Genomic DNA, 18,035 nt, shown 5'->3' with positions numbered 1-18,035 from the left:
CGGGTGGCAAAAGAGTCGTGGTTGGTGAAGAGATCGCACAGGCTGGTATGAGCAGGGAGTGACGGTCACTGATCAAGAAGATAGAGAAATAATCCCTGCAGTGCCTGCACCCACTCTAGTGCAATTCAATATCGGAGGGTTAGCCTTACGGACCATGGCCCAAATCCAGGAATCAAAGGATAACATCTATCATCCTGTGGCTTGTCCTTCACTGGGAGCCGTCGGCTGACAGCCAACCACGACGAGATCCTTCTGTCCGAATGCCTAAAATAACACGATGCTTTCTGAGCCACAGTGGTGGCTCATCCACTAGGAAAAAGGATTCAAGACTGTCTCAGAGGTTGATCGCCTTGAAAAGCTCGAGAAAGTCTATTACGAAGTGAACTCGGGTACAGATCTGGCGTATCATTATATCAGCAGTTCATGGCCCTCCCTATCGCAGACCCCCGCTCAGGTCGTGCAAATTCGGTGCGTTGAAACAAATCGGACACTCGATGGCAAGCCAAGACCATTGTGTCGACTGTAAGGAACTCAAGCTTGTGACTGTGCACTAAGAAGTGTGGCTTCCAAGATCCGGAACCAGAAGGCTGCAGACTTGGGTGACCCTTGAGATCCTTGAAGGTTCGGTGACTAAGTTGGCTGCCCAAATACCGAGGTGCCTAATCTTCCTTTGATACTAAAGACAGTGCTCACTGTGAATACCGAAAGCTCTAAAGATTCAAATCTGGAGTTTCGAACTGACCAGGGCTTGAGAGAATAAGATCAGAGGCCAGTAATACTGTAAGTTGCAAGATTTGCCTGGACTTTCAGATTAAGGAAGCCCCCAGGCCATCCGGATTGTTAGAGTCTCATTTCTGGTCGATCTTAGTAGCCAAACTTGTCTTAGGAAGTCTATCTAGTCTAGCGACCGCAGTGATTACGAAGAACGGATAAAGGTAAACTCTGAGTCTGAGTCTGGTCAGACAAACCGAAGCCTATGCACACAGCGTTGAGACATTTCAGTGATCCTTCCTCCACTTCTGATCACAGGCTTGCCTTGTAAAGGATCAACCCTCTCGAGATGAAAAACTGATTCTGGCACCACGATTCTTCTCATGTCCGTGGGGACAGAGAACAATTCCATCAATTGATGACTTGAATGAAGAGGGGTTGCTCGGCTAATGATAACCTGATACTATTGGTATTTTAGGGCGTCGGACCATCTTTAGCGGCGTGCCAATGTGCGAACTCAAGCCACGATGAATGGAATCCTGCGAGGCTGCGACAAAGGGGTCTGCTAGTGTTAGCGGCAAAAGGAACTGTAAATTAAATGAGGGGCGAACATTGTCAGTAGCAGTCTCAATCGCCCAAATCACATCTCGATTTGGGAGAAATCATCAAGGACAGATATACGGAGTACGTTAGGTTTCGTGTGCTTCGTGGCAGGCGCCTGAGGAGCGTCGTTCGCTTTGTGCCTGACCCGGGTGCAACTTGCCGTAACCTAATTGATGGAAAAGAATCCCGTGGTCAGAAGGAAGCATGATCGTACCGGGCCGCCAGGCCGGAAATTGAGGCACACAGTTGAGGCAGATGGCAGAATATGGACTTTGAAGGCACGAGAGTAACGGGTTCAAAGTATGGAGGAGCTCAATCAATTATTATTTGAATAAATGATGAAGTCATGCATCGTCTCAGGCACTGCTCAAGAGACAGGGACCCTTCAGCAATCTCAAAGCGTCCGTATGGAATTGGAGCCGACCGAAGCCAGTGTGTGCCGTGCAAAGAGAGCTAGACGGAGGTGTTTCCGTTCCTAAAAGGGAACAAAGTGCGGGGACGAGTTCTTAGCGAGTCTGACGGTTCTGACCTGTGGGCCGTACCAAGTCCCCATAGTGTCAGTCCAGAACGTTGTCCAGTACGGAAGACAGTTGAGATTGTAGAATGGAGGGTCTTGTCGTTTATCTCATTTGATGAACTCAGACTCAAGCCTGGGGCATGGAGCAAGGTCTTGGACTAACCAAATTTGGAATGGAGAGGCCTCCGAGAGGGTATTACCCAATTGGGCCGGCCTGACACGTGAGGGGCGGAGAGATCTCCGTGCATCTCCTCATACTCCGAGCTCATTGAGACGTTGAGATATGGAGCGTTGACTCTAAATTCGCGGCATATCCCGCTGATGGAGGAATGAGGAATCGGAAGATTTCATTAATTCCTTCTCAGTCGAGGCCGGATTCTCCTGAACAACATCAAGCATCAGTTCCGGTCCGTGAGAGAGCTCTAGTTACCCCTCGAGAACCGTCAAAATGACGAAATTACAACAATTTCCTTTATCTAAGGGATGGAGCTTCAAAGACAGTGAAGACACATCGGTGGATGCGTGGATGCCGGTCCCTGTTGTCCCTTCCGTCGTCCATCAGGATCTTCAAGCAAATAACAAGTATGCCGACCTATCAGTCTGCAATGATTGATCGAGCTAACCATTGTTTTCTCTGGGTTGTTACAGGTTGAAGGATCCCTATATCGGATTCAACGAGCTCGAGGCGAGATGGGTCAACGAGAAATCATGGACCTACAAGACTGTTTTTCAGAAACCAGCTGCTCCTGCTGGGTCTTGCGTCGTTCTAGCATTCGACGGCCTGGACACATTTGCCAAGGTCAAACTTGACGGCAACGTCATCCTCGAGAGCGACAACATGTTCCTTGCTCATCGCGTCGATGTCACCAAGGCTCTAGAAGCCGAGGGTGACCACGTTCTAGAAATCGACTTTGACTGTGCCTTTCTGCGTGCAAAAGAGCTTCGCAAGCAGGATCCGGAGCACAATTGGGCCTCCTTCAATGGTGACCCTTCCAGATTAAGTGTAAGAAAAGCTCAATACCATTGGGGCTGGGACTGGGGCCCGGTTCTCATGACCGCTGGTATCTGGAGAGAAGTGCGACTTGAGGTTTATTCCGCAAGAGTCGCAGATCTTTGGACCGAAGTGCAACTGGCTTCGGACCATCAGAGTGCTCGGGTTACTGCTTTTGCTGAAGTAGAGTCTGTGGACTCTGGTTCACATAAAGCTTATTTCACTCTCAGCTTGCATGGCCAGGAAATCGCCAGGGAGGAGATTGGGGTGACTGAGCATGGCACCGCCAAGGTCACCTTCGATGTCAAGGAGCCCTCACTCTGGTGGCCCCATGGCTACGGTGACGCCACCCTGTACGAAGTATCCTTGTCCCTGCGCAGGGAACAGGAGGAACTTCACCAAGTTTCCAAGAAGTTCGGTATCAGAACTGCGGAGGTCATTCAACAGCCTGACAAGCACGGAAAGTCCTTCTTCTTCCGTATCAATGGCGTCGATATCTTCTGCGGCGGTTCTTGTTGGATCCCAGCCGATAATCTCCTTCCCAGCATCACTGCTGAGCGATACCGCAAATGGATTGAGCTCATGGTTCATGGCCGTCAAGTGATGATCAGGTACGCTGTGATCGTTAGCCTCGTCATATCCATGGATGCATAGCTGACAGTTAGCAGAGTATGGGGTGGCGGCAACTATGAGGACAACAGCTTCTACGACGCGTGCGACGAACTCGGCGTGATGGTTTGGCAAGACTTTATGTTTGGCTGCGGAAACTACCCAACCTGGCCCAACCTGCTCGAGTCCATCCGAAAGGAATCTGTCTACAACGTGCGTAGGCTGCGTCACCACCCATCTATCGTCATTTGGGTTGGCAACAATGAAGACTACCAGGTCCAGGAGCAGGCAGGTCTCACTTACAATTATGAGGACAAGGACCCCGAAAGCTGGCTCAAGACCGATTTCCCTGCCCGTTACATCTATGAGAAACTCCTTCCAGAGGTGGTTCAAGAATTCTGTCCCAGTACTTTCTATCACCCTGGTAGTCCTTGGGGCGATGGGAAGACCACGTCCGACCCCACCGTTGGTGACATGCATCAATGGAACGGTACGTTCACTGCTTGCCACTTGCACTGGTCCTACTAATACTGGCAACAGTCTGGCACGGCACACAGGAGAAATACCAGATCTTCGATACCCTCGGCGGGCGATTCAACAGCGAGTTTGGAATGGAAGCATTCCCACACATGTCAACTATCAATTATTTTGTTGAGAATGAGGCGGACAAGTATCCACAATCGCACGTTCTTGATTTCCATAATAAGGCCGACGGCCATGAGCGCAGAATAGCTACATACCTTGTTGAAAATCTGAGGACGGCAACAGACCTGGAGGTAGGCAAAGCTGCTGCCCTTTAATCATACGTGATTTCATGACTGACTCCAAATGCAGACACACATTTACCTTACACAAGTCGTTCAAGCAGAAACAATGATGTTCGGATACCGGGGATGGCGTCGCCAATGGGCTGACGAGAGACACTGTGGTGGTGCTCTCCTCTGGCAGTTGAACGACTGTTGGCCTACAATCTCCTGGGCTATCGTGGACTACTTCCTGCGGCCCAAGCCTGCATTCTACGCTGTGGCACGAGTGCTGAACCCTATCGCGGTTGGTGTTCGTAGAGAACATCATGACTGGAGCGTGACCCACGCACAGCCTCCCAAGACGAGCAAGTTCGAACTCTGGGTTACCAGCAGCCGGCAACAAGAGGTTCAAGGCACAGTGGAACTTCGGTTCCTTTCCGTCAACACTGGGCTTGAAGTTCGGGAGCGCATTGTGCACGAGAACGTCAGCATAGTGCCCAACGGCACAACAAACCTCATTGTGGACGGCCTAATCGACCACAAAGTCCACTCCGAACCTCATGTCCTTGCTGCTCGGATCTGGGTCGACGGTCAGCTTGTGGCAAGGGACGTGGACTGGCCTCAACCATTCAAGTACCTTGATCTCTCGGACCGGGGTCTTGAAGTAAAGAAGGTCTCTGGGTCGGAGGATGAGCAGACACTGCTCATCAGCACGCAAAAGCCAGTCAAGTGCCTGGTCTTCGAGGAGCGAGAGGGTGTTAGAATCAGTGACAGTGCGATGGACATTGTGCCTGGTGACGACCAGAGAGTGACCATCAAGGGCCTGAAGCCGGGTGATGCTCCTCTAACGTACAAGTTCCTTGGACAGTAGAAGTCGACTGGAATTCTGGAGCACTAGCACGGGACGCATATTGCGAGACATTGCATTGCCCATTCAGAACGAGAACTGATACGATGAATTCTGTGCATCTACCTCATACACCATTCTAGCCATGAAATATAGAATAGAATATTTCTTAGACTACCTCTAAACACTCTCCGAATCAAAAGTTCGGGCGTCCTGGATATCTTATCAGATAACAACCACCCCAATATGGTTAAGCCTAGCGGAGGAATGACGACCATGACCCGTCAGCCAGCGCAATTTGTACAATCACCCCAAAAACACACCAACTCCAAGCAACACCACTCCATGGCAGGTAACAAGCGATCGTGGGAAGGCAATCTGGTGGACACCGAGAAGACACAGACAAACATGGCCGCAGCACCAATCGACCAGCCTTCTACACATATTCTCTCCATGTTCGAGACCTTCCGCGACGAACTCGATCAGCACCACGACCGCCGAGAACGAGTCATCAAGACGAGCAGAGATATTACAGCCCTAAGCAAGAAGATGTTCGTTTCCTGTCCGGTCCATCCCATTTGCATACATTCGCACGCAAGCTCAATTCACATATGCTAATGTCCAACTACCAGAATCTTTTCGCTTCAACGGTTAGTCTACCTACCCTCACGTCACACTAATATGGAACACCATTAACGATCTCCCAGCATTCGCACAATAAAAGCGCCCATCCCTGCCCCAATCGCCAAAGAGACCAAAACCCGCTTCGACCAGATCTCCACCCTCTTCCAGAACGTCATCCCCGACGTCACAGGCCTCAACAGCTGGCGCTACCAGCGCCAACTCAGCGGTGCCATCCAGGAATTCATCGAAGCCCTCTCCTTCAATCACTACCTACAGAACCAAACCCTCATCTCCCACGCCGAAGTCGTCGCCGCCCTTCCCGCCGAGATCCTCGTCACGGAGGAGGATTACCTGTTGGGACTGTTCGATCTGACGGGTGAAATGATGCGGTTTGCGATCACGTCGCTGTCGACGGGGACGGGCGGGCAGGCGGATAGCAGCGGCGATGATCTGGCGGCGCGGGATATTTCTGGCGCGGGCACGAATCAGCATCTGCCGAAGCTGCCGGCCACGCAGGCGGGTATTGTGGTTGATTTGAGGGAGATGCGGGCGTCGTTTGAGTTGCTGAGTGTGCCGCGGCGGCATGCGAATAATATGCTTCGGGATATGGGGAAGAAGGTCGATGTTATGCAGACTAGTGTGGAGAAGGTCGAGCGGGCTGCGTATGGGATCTTGGTGCGTGGTAGTGAGCGGCCGTCGGGGTGGACACCGGATCTGTCGGGGCCGGTTGATATGGAAGTTTATTGATTACGCACTGTTATCAACGGTGCAACATATCTGGAATGCATCGCATGTCCTCATCCTTCAGAAACGATCACCGGGTTACCATGTAGGTAGTACCAACAGTCGTGACATTGTCAATCTCATAAAAGCGTATGCATCATCAAATAAAAATACGCATAAGGGCATGTATGGAGGCTACGACCCTCCCCCCAATCAAGCATATACCCATCGAAAACGCCCAATTGTCCATTCCCATTTCCAATTCAGATAGATGTAACCCGTCAGCAGCACTCTACACAGCCGGGAGCCTCGGATCCTCATCCTCCGTCAAGATACCCTGCGAGATAAGCTCCTCCGGCTGCGGTCTACGCTGCAGCTTCTGGTCAAGGTTATCGGCGAGCATATGCTTCTCGAGCTCCTTCGCTTGCGCCTGCAGCGCGGGCGCGGCGTTAGTATGCGGGAGGATGTTGCCTATCATGAAGCAGATCAGCGTTCTCTACTCAGGCATGACATCCATTTGAATCTCCGCTGGAAAAAGGGAATACACACGTTCAACGAGCTCATCCCGCTCGGGACGGTGCTCGAGATGTTTCTTCAGGCTGTCTGTTGTACGCTGGCGTGCGAGTTCTGCTTTGGCTGCCTGGAGAGATCTACGCAGTTCCGGTAGGACGCTCAGTATCCGTGCATGGCCATGTAGGATTCGGGGCCTGGTAGTTGGTAATCACTTACGGCGCCACGGTAGTATCGAGCAGGATATGTCTTTCTTTAAGGTCCTGGGGGTCGGGTCGAGTCTGGAGGTGTTTCTCGAGGGAATTGCGACGTTCCATGGACGAGGCTGAGAGGGGACTCTCGTCGATTTCGGCGTTGGGGATGATGATATTGTCCATGATAGCGATAGCGATACGGGAGAACTGAGATATATACTTGCGGAGACTCAACTGTGACTACTTTCACGACAACACGGTTACGAATTCGGAGAGACTGCTGAAAGGGTAAGAGCAGACACCAAGCTAATAAGTAGCGATGAAGCAGAACGTGATGAGGTCCGAAGTGATGATGGTGTTGACAGAGAAGAATGGTAGGTCAAGTGATGATGCGGAGGACAGTTCCACGGGACCTTTGGAGGTAAGTCGGCGGGGCAACAGACGTCAAAAGTATCAGCCAAGGTCACCCCGCATACATCAAACGGAAGACGTCGCATCAAAAAAGTCTGATTTGTATGCTAATTTTCCTCACTGAATTTAGAAATGAAGACTGGGATACACACATCCACTCCGACAATAAAAGAGTAGGCATCACACATGTCAATTTGCTAACCCTCGATACTGCCTCCTTTCTCCGAAACAATTCTGAGAGTGGCATCATATTGTGTCCAACGAAATCAAGCAACGAAACAACAACTGCCATCTGTGTGCTTCCAGCATGGACGTGTTGAAGGGGAAGAATTAGATCTTTGGACCGTAAGGCGTTGGAAAGAATGATGGGTCCTTGAGTACCACCTGCAAAGTGGAAACAAATTGAAGACATCAGCGTGTGTCGCACTGTAAAAGAGAAAGTCAACGGCGGCATATAGGAAATCATCGGATCCCCGCAGCTCGACTCGAGACCATTTCTGATGCTTCAAACCCTTTTGATCGTAGTTCCCATGCAGAAATGGTGCTATCGGATCGGAACCGTGCTGTGCTCGATTCGCGATCGTCTGCCTTATTCCTGTACATGCATGCCACACGCCCGGGAGAACCGTCTGTCTCATCCATAGGCCACCGGTCAACTTTCGAAATCCGACCAGTAGGAAGCACAGCCAATGCAGATAATTTCCTTCTCTGCTTCGAATAACAACCGTAGAGGTCTATTTTGAGAAACTTGCAGAAGCCCGGTTCGCCAGTCGGACGATTGACGAACCTTTGCCTTCCCATCAAGGAACCCAGAGTTTGCCTCGACCGCGATTGTTACCACGAGAAGGTCCTCGGGATGCTCCGCGACGACCGCGAGATGCGCCAGCAATGCCACGAGCGGCTCCAGCTTGAGTGCTCAAATCCACGGTAGGCTGTTGCTTGGTAGTGGGACCCAAGGCCCGACTGAAAGAATCGGGATCGATGGGCTGCGTGGGGATCTCAACCGTACTCTCCACGGGAGCTGCGACCACTTTGGGAGAAGTGGTTTTACGGTTGGTGGTTGCGCGCGAACCCCCGCCTCTCGATACTCCTTTTCCACGGCCGCGAGGCACGAACACCAATTCATCCTCGTCGCTTTCGTCTTCGTATGAGAGCAGCGATTTTGGTTCAGACACCAAGGTCTTTTCAACATACTTGCAACGGTTCTTGTACTCTCGTTCTTCATACTGGATCGAAGTTCGCAGTTGATGGATGTTCTTAACGGCAATGCCGAACTTCTGAGCCCACAATCCCGTTACGCGATCATTTGTGACGAGGATGCAAGTCTTCGCTGCATTAGTGGCGTCGGGACCACTGTGCAAGCGCCATAGAATGGCACTGAGAAGCGGACGAAGCACCACGGGAGCTGTAGGAACCACAGACCCCGAGGCAGTGCGCCGATGTCCGGTCTCATTCTTCAATGTGGCCTCGTTTTGTACTCCACCGTTTGCAACCGCGCGCAGATTGGAGTCCTCGGGGCTTGTGCGCGAACTTCTCGACGAGGGTGATGAGGCAGGATTACTGTGCGTACCCGCGGAGGGAATCGACGCGGCGTCTGATTCGGTCTTGAAGTTCAGCTTGTTGAGAAGCATCTGCGACAGATCATCGGGGGCCGCGCCATTTTTCTTGTTACTGCTCTTCATCTTCTCGGCTGGCCTCTCCAGGGGCAACTGCTCCTCGGCGTCATCTCCGTTGATCGCCTCGGGTTCCTCCTCAAACTCCGGTAGGAAGAACTTCTCCGCCTCTTCCCAATTTTCGTACTGCTCCATCGGGCCTTGGAGAACGACACTATTGGCAGGAATATTATCTTTGCCGGACGTGACTCGATCGAGAAAGCGGACAGCCTCACGGGAGTTGATGGCGATCTGGGATCCGGCTCTTTTCAACGCATGCAGGCGTTCCAGGGCTGGAAAGTAGCAGAAAACCTAATGAGCGAGCGGGACGGAGGACGGCGTGTCAGAAATCAATGTACTTACTGTAAAGAGGGACGATGAGGGTAATGGCGCCGCTTGTGGTCCATCTTTTGATTTCGCTGATGTTGGTGGTTAGGGCCGTTTCGTCCACGGCACAATGGAAGACCTTGCGTCCGGGCGACATGGCTCTCATTGAGCGAAGGGCGACCGGGCGCTTTGATGGAAAAAATCGAACAATCAAGGCAGGACAGCGAAGTCCTACACTAGACAGCTAGCTTTGACGACCGCGACTAGGCCGCAGTGCGATGTTAGCGGGATGCAAGAACTCCCGAAGGAGGTTTGGGTAGTTAGACGGAGGTGGAGGACTTTGGGAATGTGGGGGGGCATGAATGAACTTGATGCATGTAGTAGAGCCAGGCAGCAAGGACAACCAAGATGTATGCAACTTATACTCACAAGAGAACACTGTTTCACAAGTAAAGCTCATCAGCAGCATCTTGTGGTTCTGGATAATAATGAATGTGAACGTAGTGAGCCCGAGAGAGGGAGTGTAACGGCATCCTACAGCGGCGGATCAACTCGAAGCCGCGGAGAATTAGTCGATCAGAGCCTTTGACTAAGCACTACGGCGCTACCTTGTAGAGGGTGATGATGTGATCCAGAAGGAAACCGCCATCCTTACCCAACTCTTCGGGCTAAAGATTTCAAATGAATAGGAATATGCATATTATTTTCCCTGTATTACATTCTATCGCACAGCAGAGAAGCTCTAGGTTATTGGTGCGTGCTAGCGCTCTAACGCAAGCCGATATGCATTCAAGGCAAGAGAACAGAAATGCTGTCGTGTGTACAAATCCTTAGAAATCGTATCATGGCCACAATAGAAAAGGGATTCTCAGGTCGCCTTCTTAATTAGACCCTCCGAGTCTTTGACACGCTGTGCCCATTCACTAATCGCGAAGAGTCAGCGTCTGAACTTATAGCCACAAGGCAAAGAAAAGAGAAAGATACTTACGTCCAGCTCCCGTCGTAAACCCTCCGAAGACTGGGATCTCCATACTCTGCTACATTCAAAGCGGTTTCAATGACACTGGCCGTCACGCCGGTGCCACATGTGCTGATGATGGACTTGGTTTCATCAACTTCGTGTTTCTGAAAGACCTTGCGCAGCTCTTCAGGAGAAAGATAGGTCTTTGTTTCAGGGTTAAGAAGTTCCTGGAATGGCAAGCTCTTGGAGCCAGGGATATGTCCCGAGGACAACCCCGGGCGCGGTTCGGAATCAGTACCCGCCCATCGCCCGTAAGATCGAGCATCCAGGATCTCGACCTCCTTTGCTCCTTCCTTTCGGTGTTCCTTGGCGATCTCCTTCAACTCCCGGTAAGGAATCACCAGCTTAGAGTCGAATTGCGGGAGTGGGTAGCTGGTCTTCTCCACAGGCGCTGGCTCCCCAGTCTCTGTCGGATAGCCTTCACGAACCCACAGCCTGTAGTTGTTGAGGACATGAACCCTGGGATGCCCAAAAACTCGTAAGGTCCAGCCAACACGAGGGGCGCTGAAGATGCCAAGCTCTTCCGTATCGTAAACCACAACCTCGTCGTCGCGTCGAATGCCAAGCTGGCTCATCGCCTCCGCAAACGTTTCCACAGTAGGAAGCATATGCGGGTAGGGAGATTCGGGGTCCTTGATCGCGTCTAGATCAAAGAATCGTGCCTGAGGAATGCGGTGCTTTCGAAAAGCATCAATGCCTTTGCGGCCCTCGGGGTCATTGGGCATAAACCACGCGGCACATAGAGGGATTACACGGGGAGAAGTCGAGATCTTCGTGGTCGGATTCTTCTTCAGAGCTTCATGGAGTTCCCTGGGTGACACAAGGTATGAAGAGAATGAGATCTGGCGACTCTGGGTCTGTTGCCGTAGCTGCTGAGAGACAGCCATGGTAGGGCGCATCAAGCGAGTCGGTGAAGGAATGCTACGAAGAGTCGCAAAAGCCATGCTTGCGGCGAGTTCTCAGAGGAAATAATCGATGAAATAATTCACATACCGAATAACGAATATCGTGATCAAATTGGGTCAGTAAACCTCCACAGACTGGGTAGAGGGAAGAGTACGGATAGCGGGGGAGTCCTTTCCATCCAGTTATCTAGGCGTGCGGAGTCAGCCATTGCTTCTCCGCCATGTGAAAGAGGTAAACAACTCCGCGCTTATCGTCGCAACTCCGCCAAGATCCCTGCAAACTGCGTATTTTCTAACCTAGTTGAACACAACCTTCGTACAACAAAGAAGACATATCAAGATGAAAGTTACTATCAAAGAATGGAATGCGGTCGCTACCTGGCGCTGGGATATGCCCGAGGACGACGTCTGTGGTATATGCCGTGTTCAATTTGATGGAACATGCCCAACCTGCAAATTTCCGGGAGACGACTGCTCGCTTTGTGGGTTATCTTTCTACTCAGCTTTGGCGACGGGGACACAGTGCTGATCCATAACTCTACATCCTGCAGTGCTCGGAAAATGCGGCCACTCGTTCCATATGGTGTGATTGTGGATCTTTTGTCCTCATTCTATGAAGCCGCTAACTAGATCACTTTCCTGAACAGCATTGCCTCATGACTTGGATTCAACAAGAGTCTTCGAAAGGATTGTGTCCAATGTGCAGACAAAGTATGTACACTCTTGCTCCAGTTCTTGACCTAAGGCTAATATGCTGCACAGAGTTTGAGTGGAAGCAAAACGACGAGTAAGGATGATGATATTGTCGACTTTTTAAGCCTTCTCGTTCTATGGCAAACGGAGTGTTAGGAGTTCTGATGTACATGATACCCTTGTTATTTCCTTTGTCTCTCTCCTCATAACAGCAAAAGCTGCTCTACTCATTTGATGCACTCGAAAAGCGTCCGCGTGCTTTGCAAGTCACCTGACTTTATCGATAAGGAGTCGACCGCCCCAGCCATGTGATGATGATGAGCCATTCCGTAGCTTGAGACAGATCCTCGTTGATCAGGCCAAATCAAACCACCTCAATATCATCCCGAACTCAAGGATGTAGCTGCGCTGCTGGAAATGTCTTTGCCAACTCAAACCACATTACCCTCTCAATACTCATCATCTCCTCAGCAGACCTCCCGAGGATTCTCCGGTCCCAAAACACTATCACGACCACAGAGCTTTGATCAACCTCCTACCGCGCAACGAGTCAGCCACTCCCCGCAGCAGCAAACAACAGACGATGTAGCTGGCGACACCTCATCTCTACGCCCTGGTGATGGGGATCATCATGAAACAAGTTCCGCTTCGCAGCCATCTTTTCAACCCTTCTTCACGCTCATAGAGGATGCCAACACCTCCGAATACTACCACCCAGCAGTCCACTACATCTTCTCCGACGACGACACAGACATCGTAACGGAAGCAGCTCTACGCGCCCTAGAAAGAGAGCAAGATAACTCTCCCGATCCCTCAAAAGGCAAGGCAACGTCAGCGGACAATCAACCGCCAGCGCAGCAGCAGGTCGCAGCGGGAAACGAAACTGCCCTCCCGGAGGACGATGAACCCTCCAGCCCAAAGAAAGAACCCCTCCTACCCCCTCCGACTCCTGGCGTTTGCGACAACTACATTATCCTCGACATGGAGCTTGCGAATCCCGATGAAGCGAAACACTTGAGCTCGGATCCGGCACGTGGAGCCGGCACGGCCGGTATGAGGTCCATATCCACCTCGCCGGTCGCTCAGGGGACACTCCTGCAGTCGCCTCCCCCACCACATGGGTCCCCCCCGGCCCAGCCTCAATTCAACGTTGTATCCGCACATAGCCTGACACCAGCGTGGCAAGTGCTCAGCACGCAAGTCGTACCAGCACCGACATTCGACAATAGTGCCTCAGGTGAGCAACCTTCAATTGGTGGCTTGATGCTAAAGATCCGCGGAACCTCTGGTTTGCCTGTAACTATGTTTGGAAAGGACAGAGACAATGGGGGAGGAAGTCAACGACTGGAAGATATGATGGAGCAGTTTGGGAAACGCCTGGGCGAGCTCAGGCAGGTTATCGACGCTGGACAGCAGATTCAGCCTACCCAGGATGCCCTATTTGAAGGGGAAGAAGTGCTAGGGGGTGTAGATGCCAATGCTGTTGTGGATTCGAGCCCTCGTGAACAAATGGATGACCATAGCAATACCAAGAATGAGACAGGCGACGACAGCAATATCTGAAGTATGTCGCCGAACGATTTAATGCAATGAAGAAACAGCGTGATGGATCCGTATATTAGCTTCTCCCCTTAGATGCGTTTACCGTGTCGTGATCGACCTCCTTTGATACAAATACTTCAGATGTGTTTTTGGCGTGGTCAAGTCCCAGACATGTCAATGTTACATCTCACCTAGGATAATTTACGTTTGTGATCGAGGTAACACCAATCAAGCAAACCGTTTCACCGAGGTCAGATCCTGGAAAGCTGGGTATCTATTGAAATCGATTTTAGACGGGATGGAATCCACGCAAGTAATAGACCGACCAAGGTCCGAGAAATCGATGAAGAACAAAAAACAGAGAAAATGCACGGGTAGCCAAGGTTCTGTACACAAACTATGATCCACCAGACACCGAAAAGTATAAATCGCACCTCTCAAACCGGAAACGCCGTCACGACTCATGCAACCAGGGGTATCAGAGCAAGAATGACAGAGCAACAGCTATCTGCACCGGATGCTAATACTACAAGAAGAAAGTTTTAGTCGGAGGGTTGGCCTCTGAGCCTTCGTCCGCGCGATCCGGGCAGAGGAACATTTTCTCTGCCTTCCATCATACCGGCCATTTTCTTTGTCAGCATCTTCTGAGGAAGCTTGTTATCAGTCACACCAGAGCTGGAGCAGTGTCTTTTGGCGGGCGGGACGTCGGTTTCCTCAATTTCTGACGGGTTGTCGGTAGACAGAGATACTCGGCCGTTTGCTGCTATGGAAGTTTTGGACTGAGTGGCGGTTGAATCATCATCAGTGTCACACGCTAGTTGCTTTGCGACGATGTTTGCGTCGACTTCCCTAAGACCAGTGTTGGAAGGAGTCGCGGTAGTGGACGGAGGTTGCTGGGCTCCTACCTCGTCCTCAACATCGTGGTAGACGAAGCCTTTTAATGGAGTTCCCCGGGCAGAACTGTTTAGAGGAGAAACAGAAGCGCTCGGCTCAGCGTTGCTAAATGGCAGGACCTCAAGTTCCTTGGAGGTTCTCATCCTTTTGACCAAGGCATCATGCGCCTCGGTTCGAGGCAGGGTCGTTGGATACTCATAACGTCTCTTTTGCGGAGTGACGCCGGTTGGGATATACTCTTGAAGAGGGCGCTCTCGAATATTGGTGCGAAGCTCCGACAAGGGCTTCTGAACTTCGTCGGACAGAGGCAGCGTCAATTCCTGAAGGCTGTCCATTTGTCGATTCGCGTCCTCCTGCAAACAGGTGATTCGGTCACGAGAACCGGCTAGGTGTCCTTCATATGCTGCGTAGGATTGTTGGGCATTGGAGGCCATGCTCTGTAAGCTAGTCATGTGGGCGTCGCAGTACTGGCCATTCTGTGCTCGTGCCTTGGCGACGAAATCATCTAATGCGCCCATCTGTCTACTCATATCCTTCATCTGGGCATCCACGATCCGGACGGTTTCCTCGTGGACTGACTCGGTTACTTTCTGGATGGATGCGTTGCGTTGGTCAAATGCCTGCAAAATCAGTATTAACACATCACTAATTAAGCGGTGGCTTCTTACCTCCCAATCACTCTGCATCTTGGTCTTGACTTCATCACGAGACGCAATGACATCTTTGGCAAATTGTTCCGACTTGAATACCCATTCATCGACCTGCCGATCATAGTGCGCCGTTGCTTGTTCCAAGGAGTCACCCGAAGACATGATGTCAGTCCGCAAACCCTCAACTCTGCCCTTCAAACGACCGAATTGTCTCTGCCGAGATTCTTCAATCAATGACCTGATTTGTGACATGAGGTTATCCCGTTCCGCTTCGGCCTGGGCATTTTCCTCTTCCAGGGTTTGGGCTAAATGCGCTGAGGCCCTGCGATTCGCCTCCACAGCCTGCTGATTAGCCTCCTGCAGCTGTAGGCGAAGCTGATTGATCTCAGCTTTTTGGCTATTGACGTGGACTACCATGTCCTCAAACATGGATTTCAAATCTTTCCCAAGAGTGCTGTAAGATGCGTGGAGCTATGTCGATTAGCACATGGCACTTGGTTGCAATACGACAATCCAGCTCACCTGGGCATGAAACTCTGAAAACTCGCCGATGACCTCCTTTGAGATACGGGCTGCCGCCGCTGACAGACCATTCAACCCCTCTCCAACCCTGCCTTTGACTTCCTCGCGCAGAACCTTAATCTCTTCGAGGACATTGTTCATCTGATTATGAGAATCCGAAGTCTGAGCCTGTGCCTCTCGCAGCGCTTTGTCGAAAGAGAGGTTGAAATTGCGAACTTCTTCTTCAGTTGACTGGAATTGGGTCAACTCGTCCTCGACAAAAGTATTTATCTTCGTAGCGAAGTGCTCAGCGAGCTTCGAGTGTCGGTCTAAGAACGTCCCAACCCTACTGTCGATCATGCTTGTCACATCAGCAACTTCGTCTACAGAAGTCTCCCATTTCTCCCGATTTGTTGCCTCGAGGTCTGCTTTCCGTTGTAGTTTCGCATGCAACCCTTCCACATCACCAACAGTCTTTTCCAACGTCGATACCAAATCCGACCCAATATCACGCAGCTGGGCTTCCGTATCCTGATGGGCTTTGCGTAACATTTCTTCCTCTTCGAGAGTGTCTCTTGTATCCTTCAAAACAATTTCCGTCTTCTCGAGGATGTCATTGGTCTCATTCAATGCAGAACGTGTATCCTCGTGATCCTTCTTGAGGTTGTTAAAGTTGCTGGTTAACGTAAAGAGCTCTTGAACCTTGTTCCGTAGGCTAGACTCCATGGACTCGATCTTGGCTCTTTGTTCCTCATTGACAATTCGTCGGGATTCACTCTCCATTGTCATCTGTTCATAGGCATGGGGTGTCATGTAAACACCATTCCTATGTCTTGTGGCGATAAGTTCCCCTTTGAGCTTCTCAATTTCTAATGTGAACTCTCGAAGAAGAGTCTTTTTCGCCATATAGTTGATCTGAGGTTTATTGCGGATGTTCTTGGCCCGGAATGCGTAGTCCAGCGTGGATATGGTCTCTTCCAGATTGCCACGGGAGGGCGAGATTGTGGCAATTATGCATGTTTTTGTTCGCCCGCCGAGAGAGTCTTGCAATAACCGCGTGAGTTTTGATTCTCTGCTTGCAGTTAGCTTCCTCTTCTCCAAAGAGGCCTTCAAGAAGTGTAGCGTACCTGTATGGGATGTGCGGGCTTTTATCCACCAGCGCATTGATCACACGACCAAGGGTGAGCAGGCTTTTATTGATCAAACCAGCCTCCGTAGCTCGCTTGTTCTCAGCACCGCTGCGCTGGATATTCTCACTCCCAGCCAGGTCGACCAGGTTGAGCTTTCCAGAACTGATGTAGTCATCCCCGTTCTCAGTGGTCCGTTTGGTATACACCGTAATTGTGAAGATCGTGTGGCTTCGAGAGCTCAGGTCGTTGCATTTGGTGGCAGCGACTTGGCGCTTATGACTGCCAAGCTGAAGTAATTTAATACCAGCAGATGCCGAGTCAATCCACGTTTCTTCCATCCCTTGTACAAGTGTGCTGCCGCTGGTGCCCTTTTTCTCGTTCTCGAATATCTTCAACTTCGGGTTTTCCTCGGCTGAAAGCAAGTCGCGCAACTCTTCGTTGTAAAGCTCAATGAAAGAGCATTTTACCGTGCTTTCCGTATCCTCGAGCTTGTGGAACAACGAGTACAAAACGCGTGGAATTATCCCAGCATTGTCGGATAGTATCCCAAGAGTGTCTGTCATATCACCTGACATGGTGTATGTTTTGCCCGTTCCTGTCTGCCCGTACGCGAAGACAGTACAGTTGTAACCCGCGAGCATCTGATTCCATTAGCTGGTCAACTTCTTGCAATCTTTCACATGGTTTGTAGTAAATAGCTGACCTCGTTCACAATTGGAAGAACAACATCCTCGTACACAGTGACCTGATCAGCCGCAGCCGAGAAGACTTTGTCGAAAGTGTAAGCTTTATTCGAAACTGCATTTGGGCCCATTGACAGCTCCACGGTCTTTCCCTTGGCTCCCTCGATCGATACTGCCACGCCGCTGTTTTCCTTGATTTCGCGATCATTACGCCCACGGCACCGTACAACCACGTGAATACTCGTGTCCTCATTAATCTCGCGCTCATAATCTCTCTGGTTCCTTATCGCAGTGATGCAGGCCGTGTCGCTAGGCGACTTCAGACGAGACGCATTCGGGGCGGAAGCTTTTGCCGGGATCGCGGAGGATGTTCTTCTCTCAGTCGCTGATGAGGTCGGGCGCCGTGTTGCTTGTCGTGTACCCGTCCGCCTGGTGGGCAGGCCGGAGGCAGGCCGTTGGGGGCCGGGCATGGTGAAAGGTCAACGAGCAAATGTTCAGATACTTCAAAACAAGGAAACAATGGCTATCAGAGATGAGTACGCTAGCAATCT

General features: G+C 51.0%; 7 protein-coding genes across 7 annotated transcripts; 3 read left to right on the top strand and 4 right to left on the bottom strand.

The window, feature by feature from the left end:
* Positions 1–2,279: 2,279 nt before the first annotated feature.
* Positions 2,280–5,048, top strand: Aspvir_008364 (glycoside hydrolase family 2 protein; the record flags this gene model as incomplete). The annotated part of the gene is made up of 5 exons (XM_043271536.1): positions 2,280–2,413; positions 2,480–3,433; positions 3,491–3,921; positions 3,972–4,207; positions 4,266–5,048. 5 exons carry the CDS (start codon positions 2,280–2,282, stop codon positions 5,046–5,048), a joined length of 2,538 nt encoding a protein of 845 aa, XP_043127471.1.
* Positions 5,049–5,369: 321 nt separating this feature from the next.
* Positions 5,370–6,395, top strand: Aspvir_008363 (translin family protein; the record flags this gene model as incomplete). Its single annotated transcript, XM_043271535.1, has 2 exons — positions 5,370–5,575; positions 5,732–6,395. 2 exons carry the CDS (start codon positions 5,370–5,372, stop codon positions 6,393–6,395), a joined length of 870 nt encoding a protein of 289 aa, XP_043127470.1.
* A 268-nt stretch (positions 6,396–6,663) lies between these two features.
* Positions 6,664–7,258, bottom strand: Aspvir_008362 (RPEL repeat-containing protein; the record flags this gene model as incomplete). Its single annotated transcript, XM_043271534.1, has 3 exons — positions 6,664–6,842; positions 6,921–7,021; positions 7,101–7,258. 3 exons carry the CDS (start codon positions 7,256–7,258, stop codon positions 6,664–6,666), a joined length of 438 nt encoding a protein of 145 aa, XP_043127469.1.
* A 1,028-nt stretch (positions 7,259–8,286) lies between these two features.
* On the bottom strand, positions 8,287–9,622 carry Aspvir_008361 (uncharacterized protein; the record flags this gene model as incomplete). The annotated part of the gene is made up of 2 exons (XM_043271533.1): positions 8,287–9,431; positions 9,502–9,622. The coding sequence occupies 2 exons, from the start codon at positions 9,620–9,622 to the stop codon at positions 8,287–8,289; spliced, it is 1,266 nt and encodes a 421-aa protein (XP_043127468.1).
* Positions 9,623–10,333: 711 nt separating this feature from the next.
* Positions 10,334–11,430, bottom strand: Aspvir_008360 (sulfurtransferase; the record flags this gene model as incomplete). Its single annotated transcript, XM_043271532.1, has 2 exons — positions 10,334–10,388; positions 10,454–11,430. The coding sequence occupies 2 exons, from the start codon at positions 11,428–11,430 to the stop codon at positions 10,334–10,336; spliced, it is 1,032 nt and encodes a 343-aa protein (XP_043127467.1).
* A 1,071-nt stretch (positions 11,431–12,501) lies between these two features.
* On the top strand, positions 12,502–13,647 carry Aspvir_008359 (uncharacterized protein; the record flags this gene model as incomplete). The annotated part of the gene is made up of 1 exon (XM_043271531.1): positions 12,502–13,647. One exon carries the CDS (start codon positions 12,502–12,504, stop codon positions 13,645–13,647), a length of 1,146 nt encoding a protein of 381 aa, XP_043127466.1.
* Positions 13,648–14,168: 521 nt separating this feature from the next.
* Aspvir_008358 (putative kinesin family protein (BimC)) lies at positions 14,169–17,954 on the bottom strand (the record flags this gene model as incomplete). Its single annotated transcript, XM_043271530.1, has 5 exons — positions 14,169–15,140; positions 15,189–15,641; positions 15,693–16,743; positions 16,799–17,442; positions 17,505–17,954. 5 exons carry the CDS (start codon positions 17,952–17,954, stop codon positions 14,169–14,171), a joined length of 3,570 nt encoding a protein of 1,189 aa, XP_043127465.1.
* Positions 17,955–18,035: the final 81 nt, after the last annotated feature.

The sequence above is a fragment of the Aspergillus viridinutans genome (genome assembly GCF_018404265.1).
Source record: "Aspergillus viridinutans IFM 47045 DNA, scaffold_6, whole genome shotgun sequence".
Classification (NCBI taxonomy): Eukaryota; Fungi; Ascomycota; class Eurotiomycetes; order Eurotiales; family Aspergillaceae; genus Aspergillus; species Aspergillus viridinutans.
This window is presented reverse-complemented; position numbering and strand designations above follow the sequence as displayed.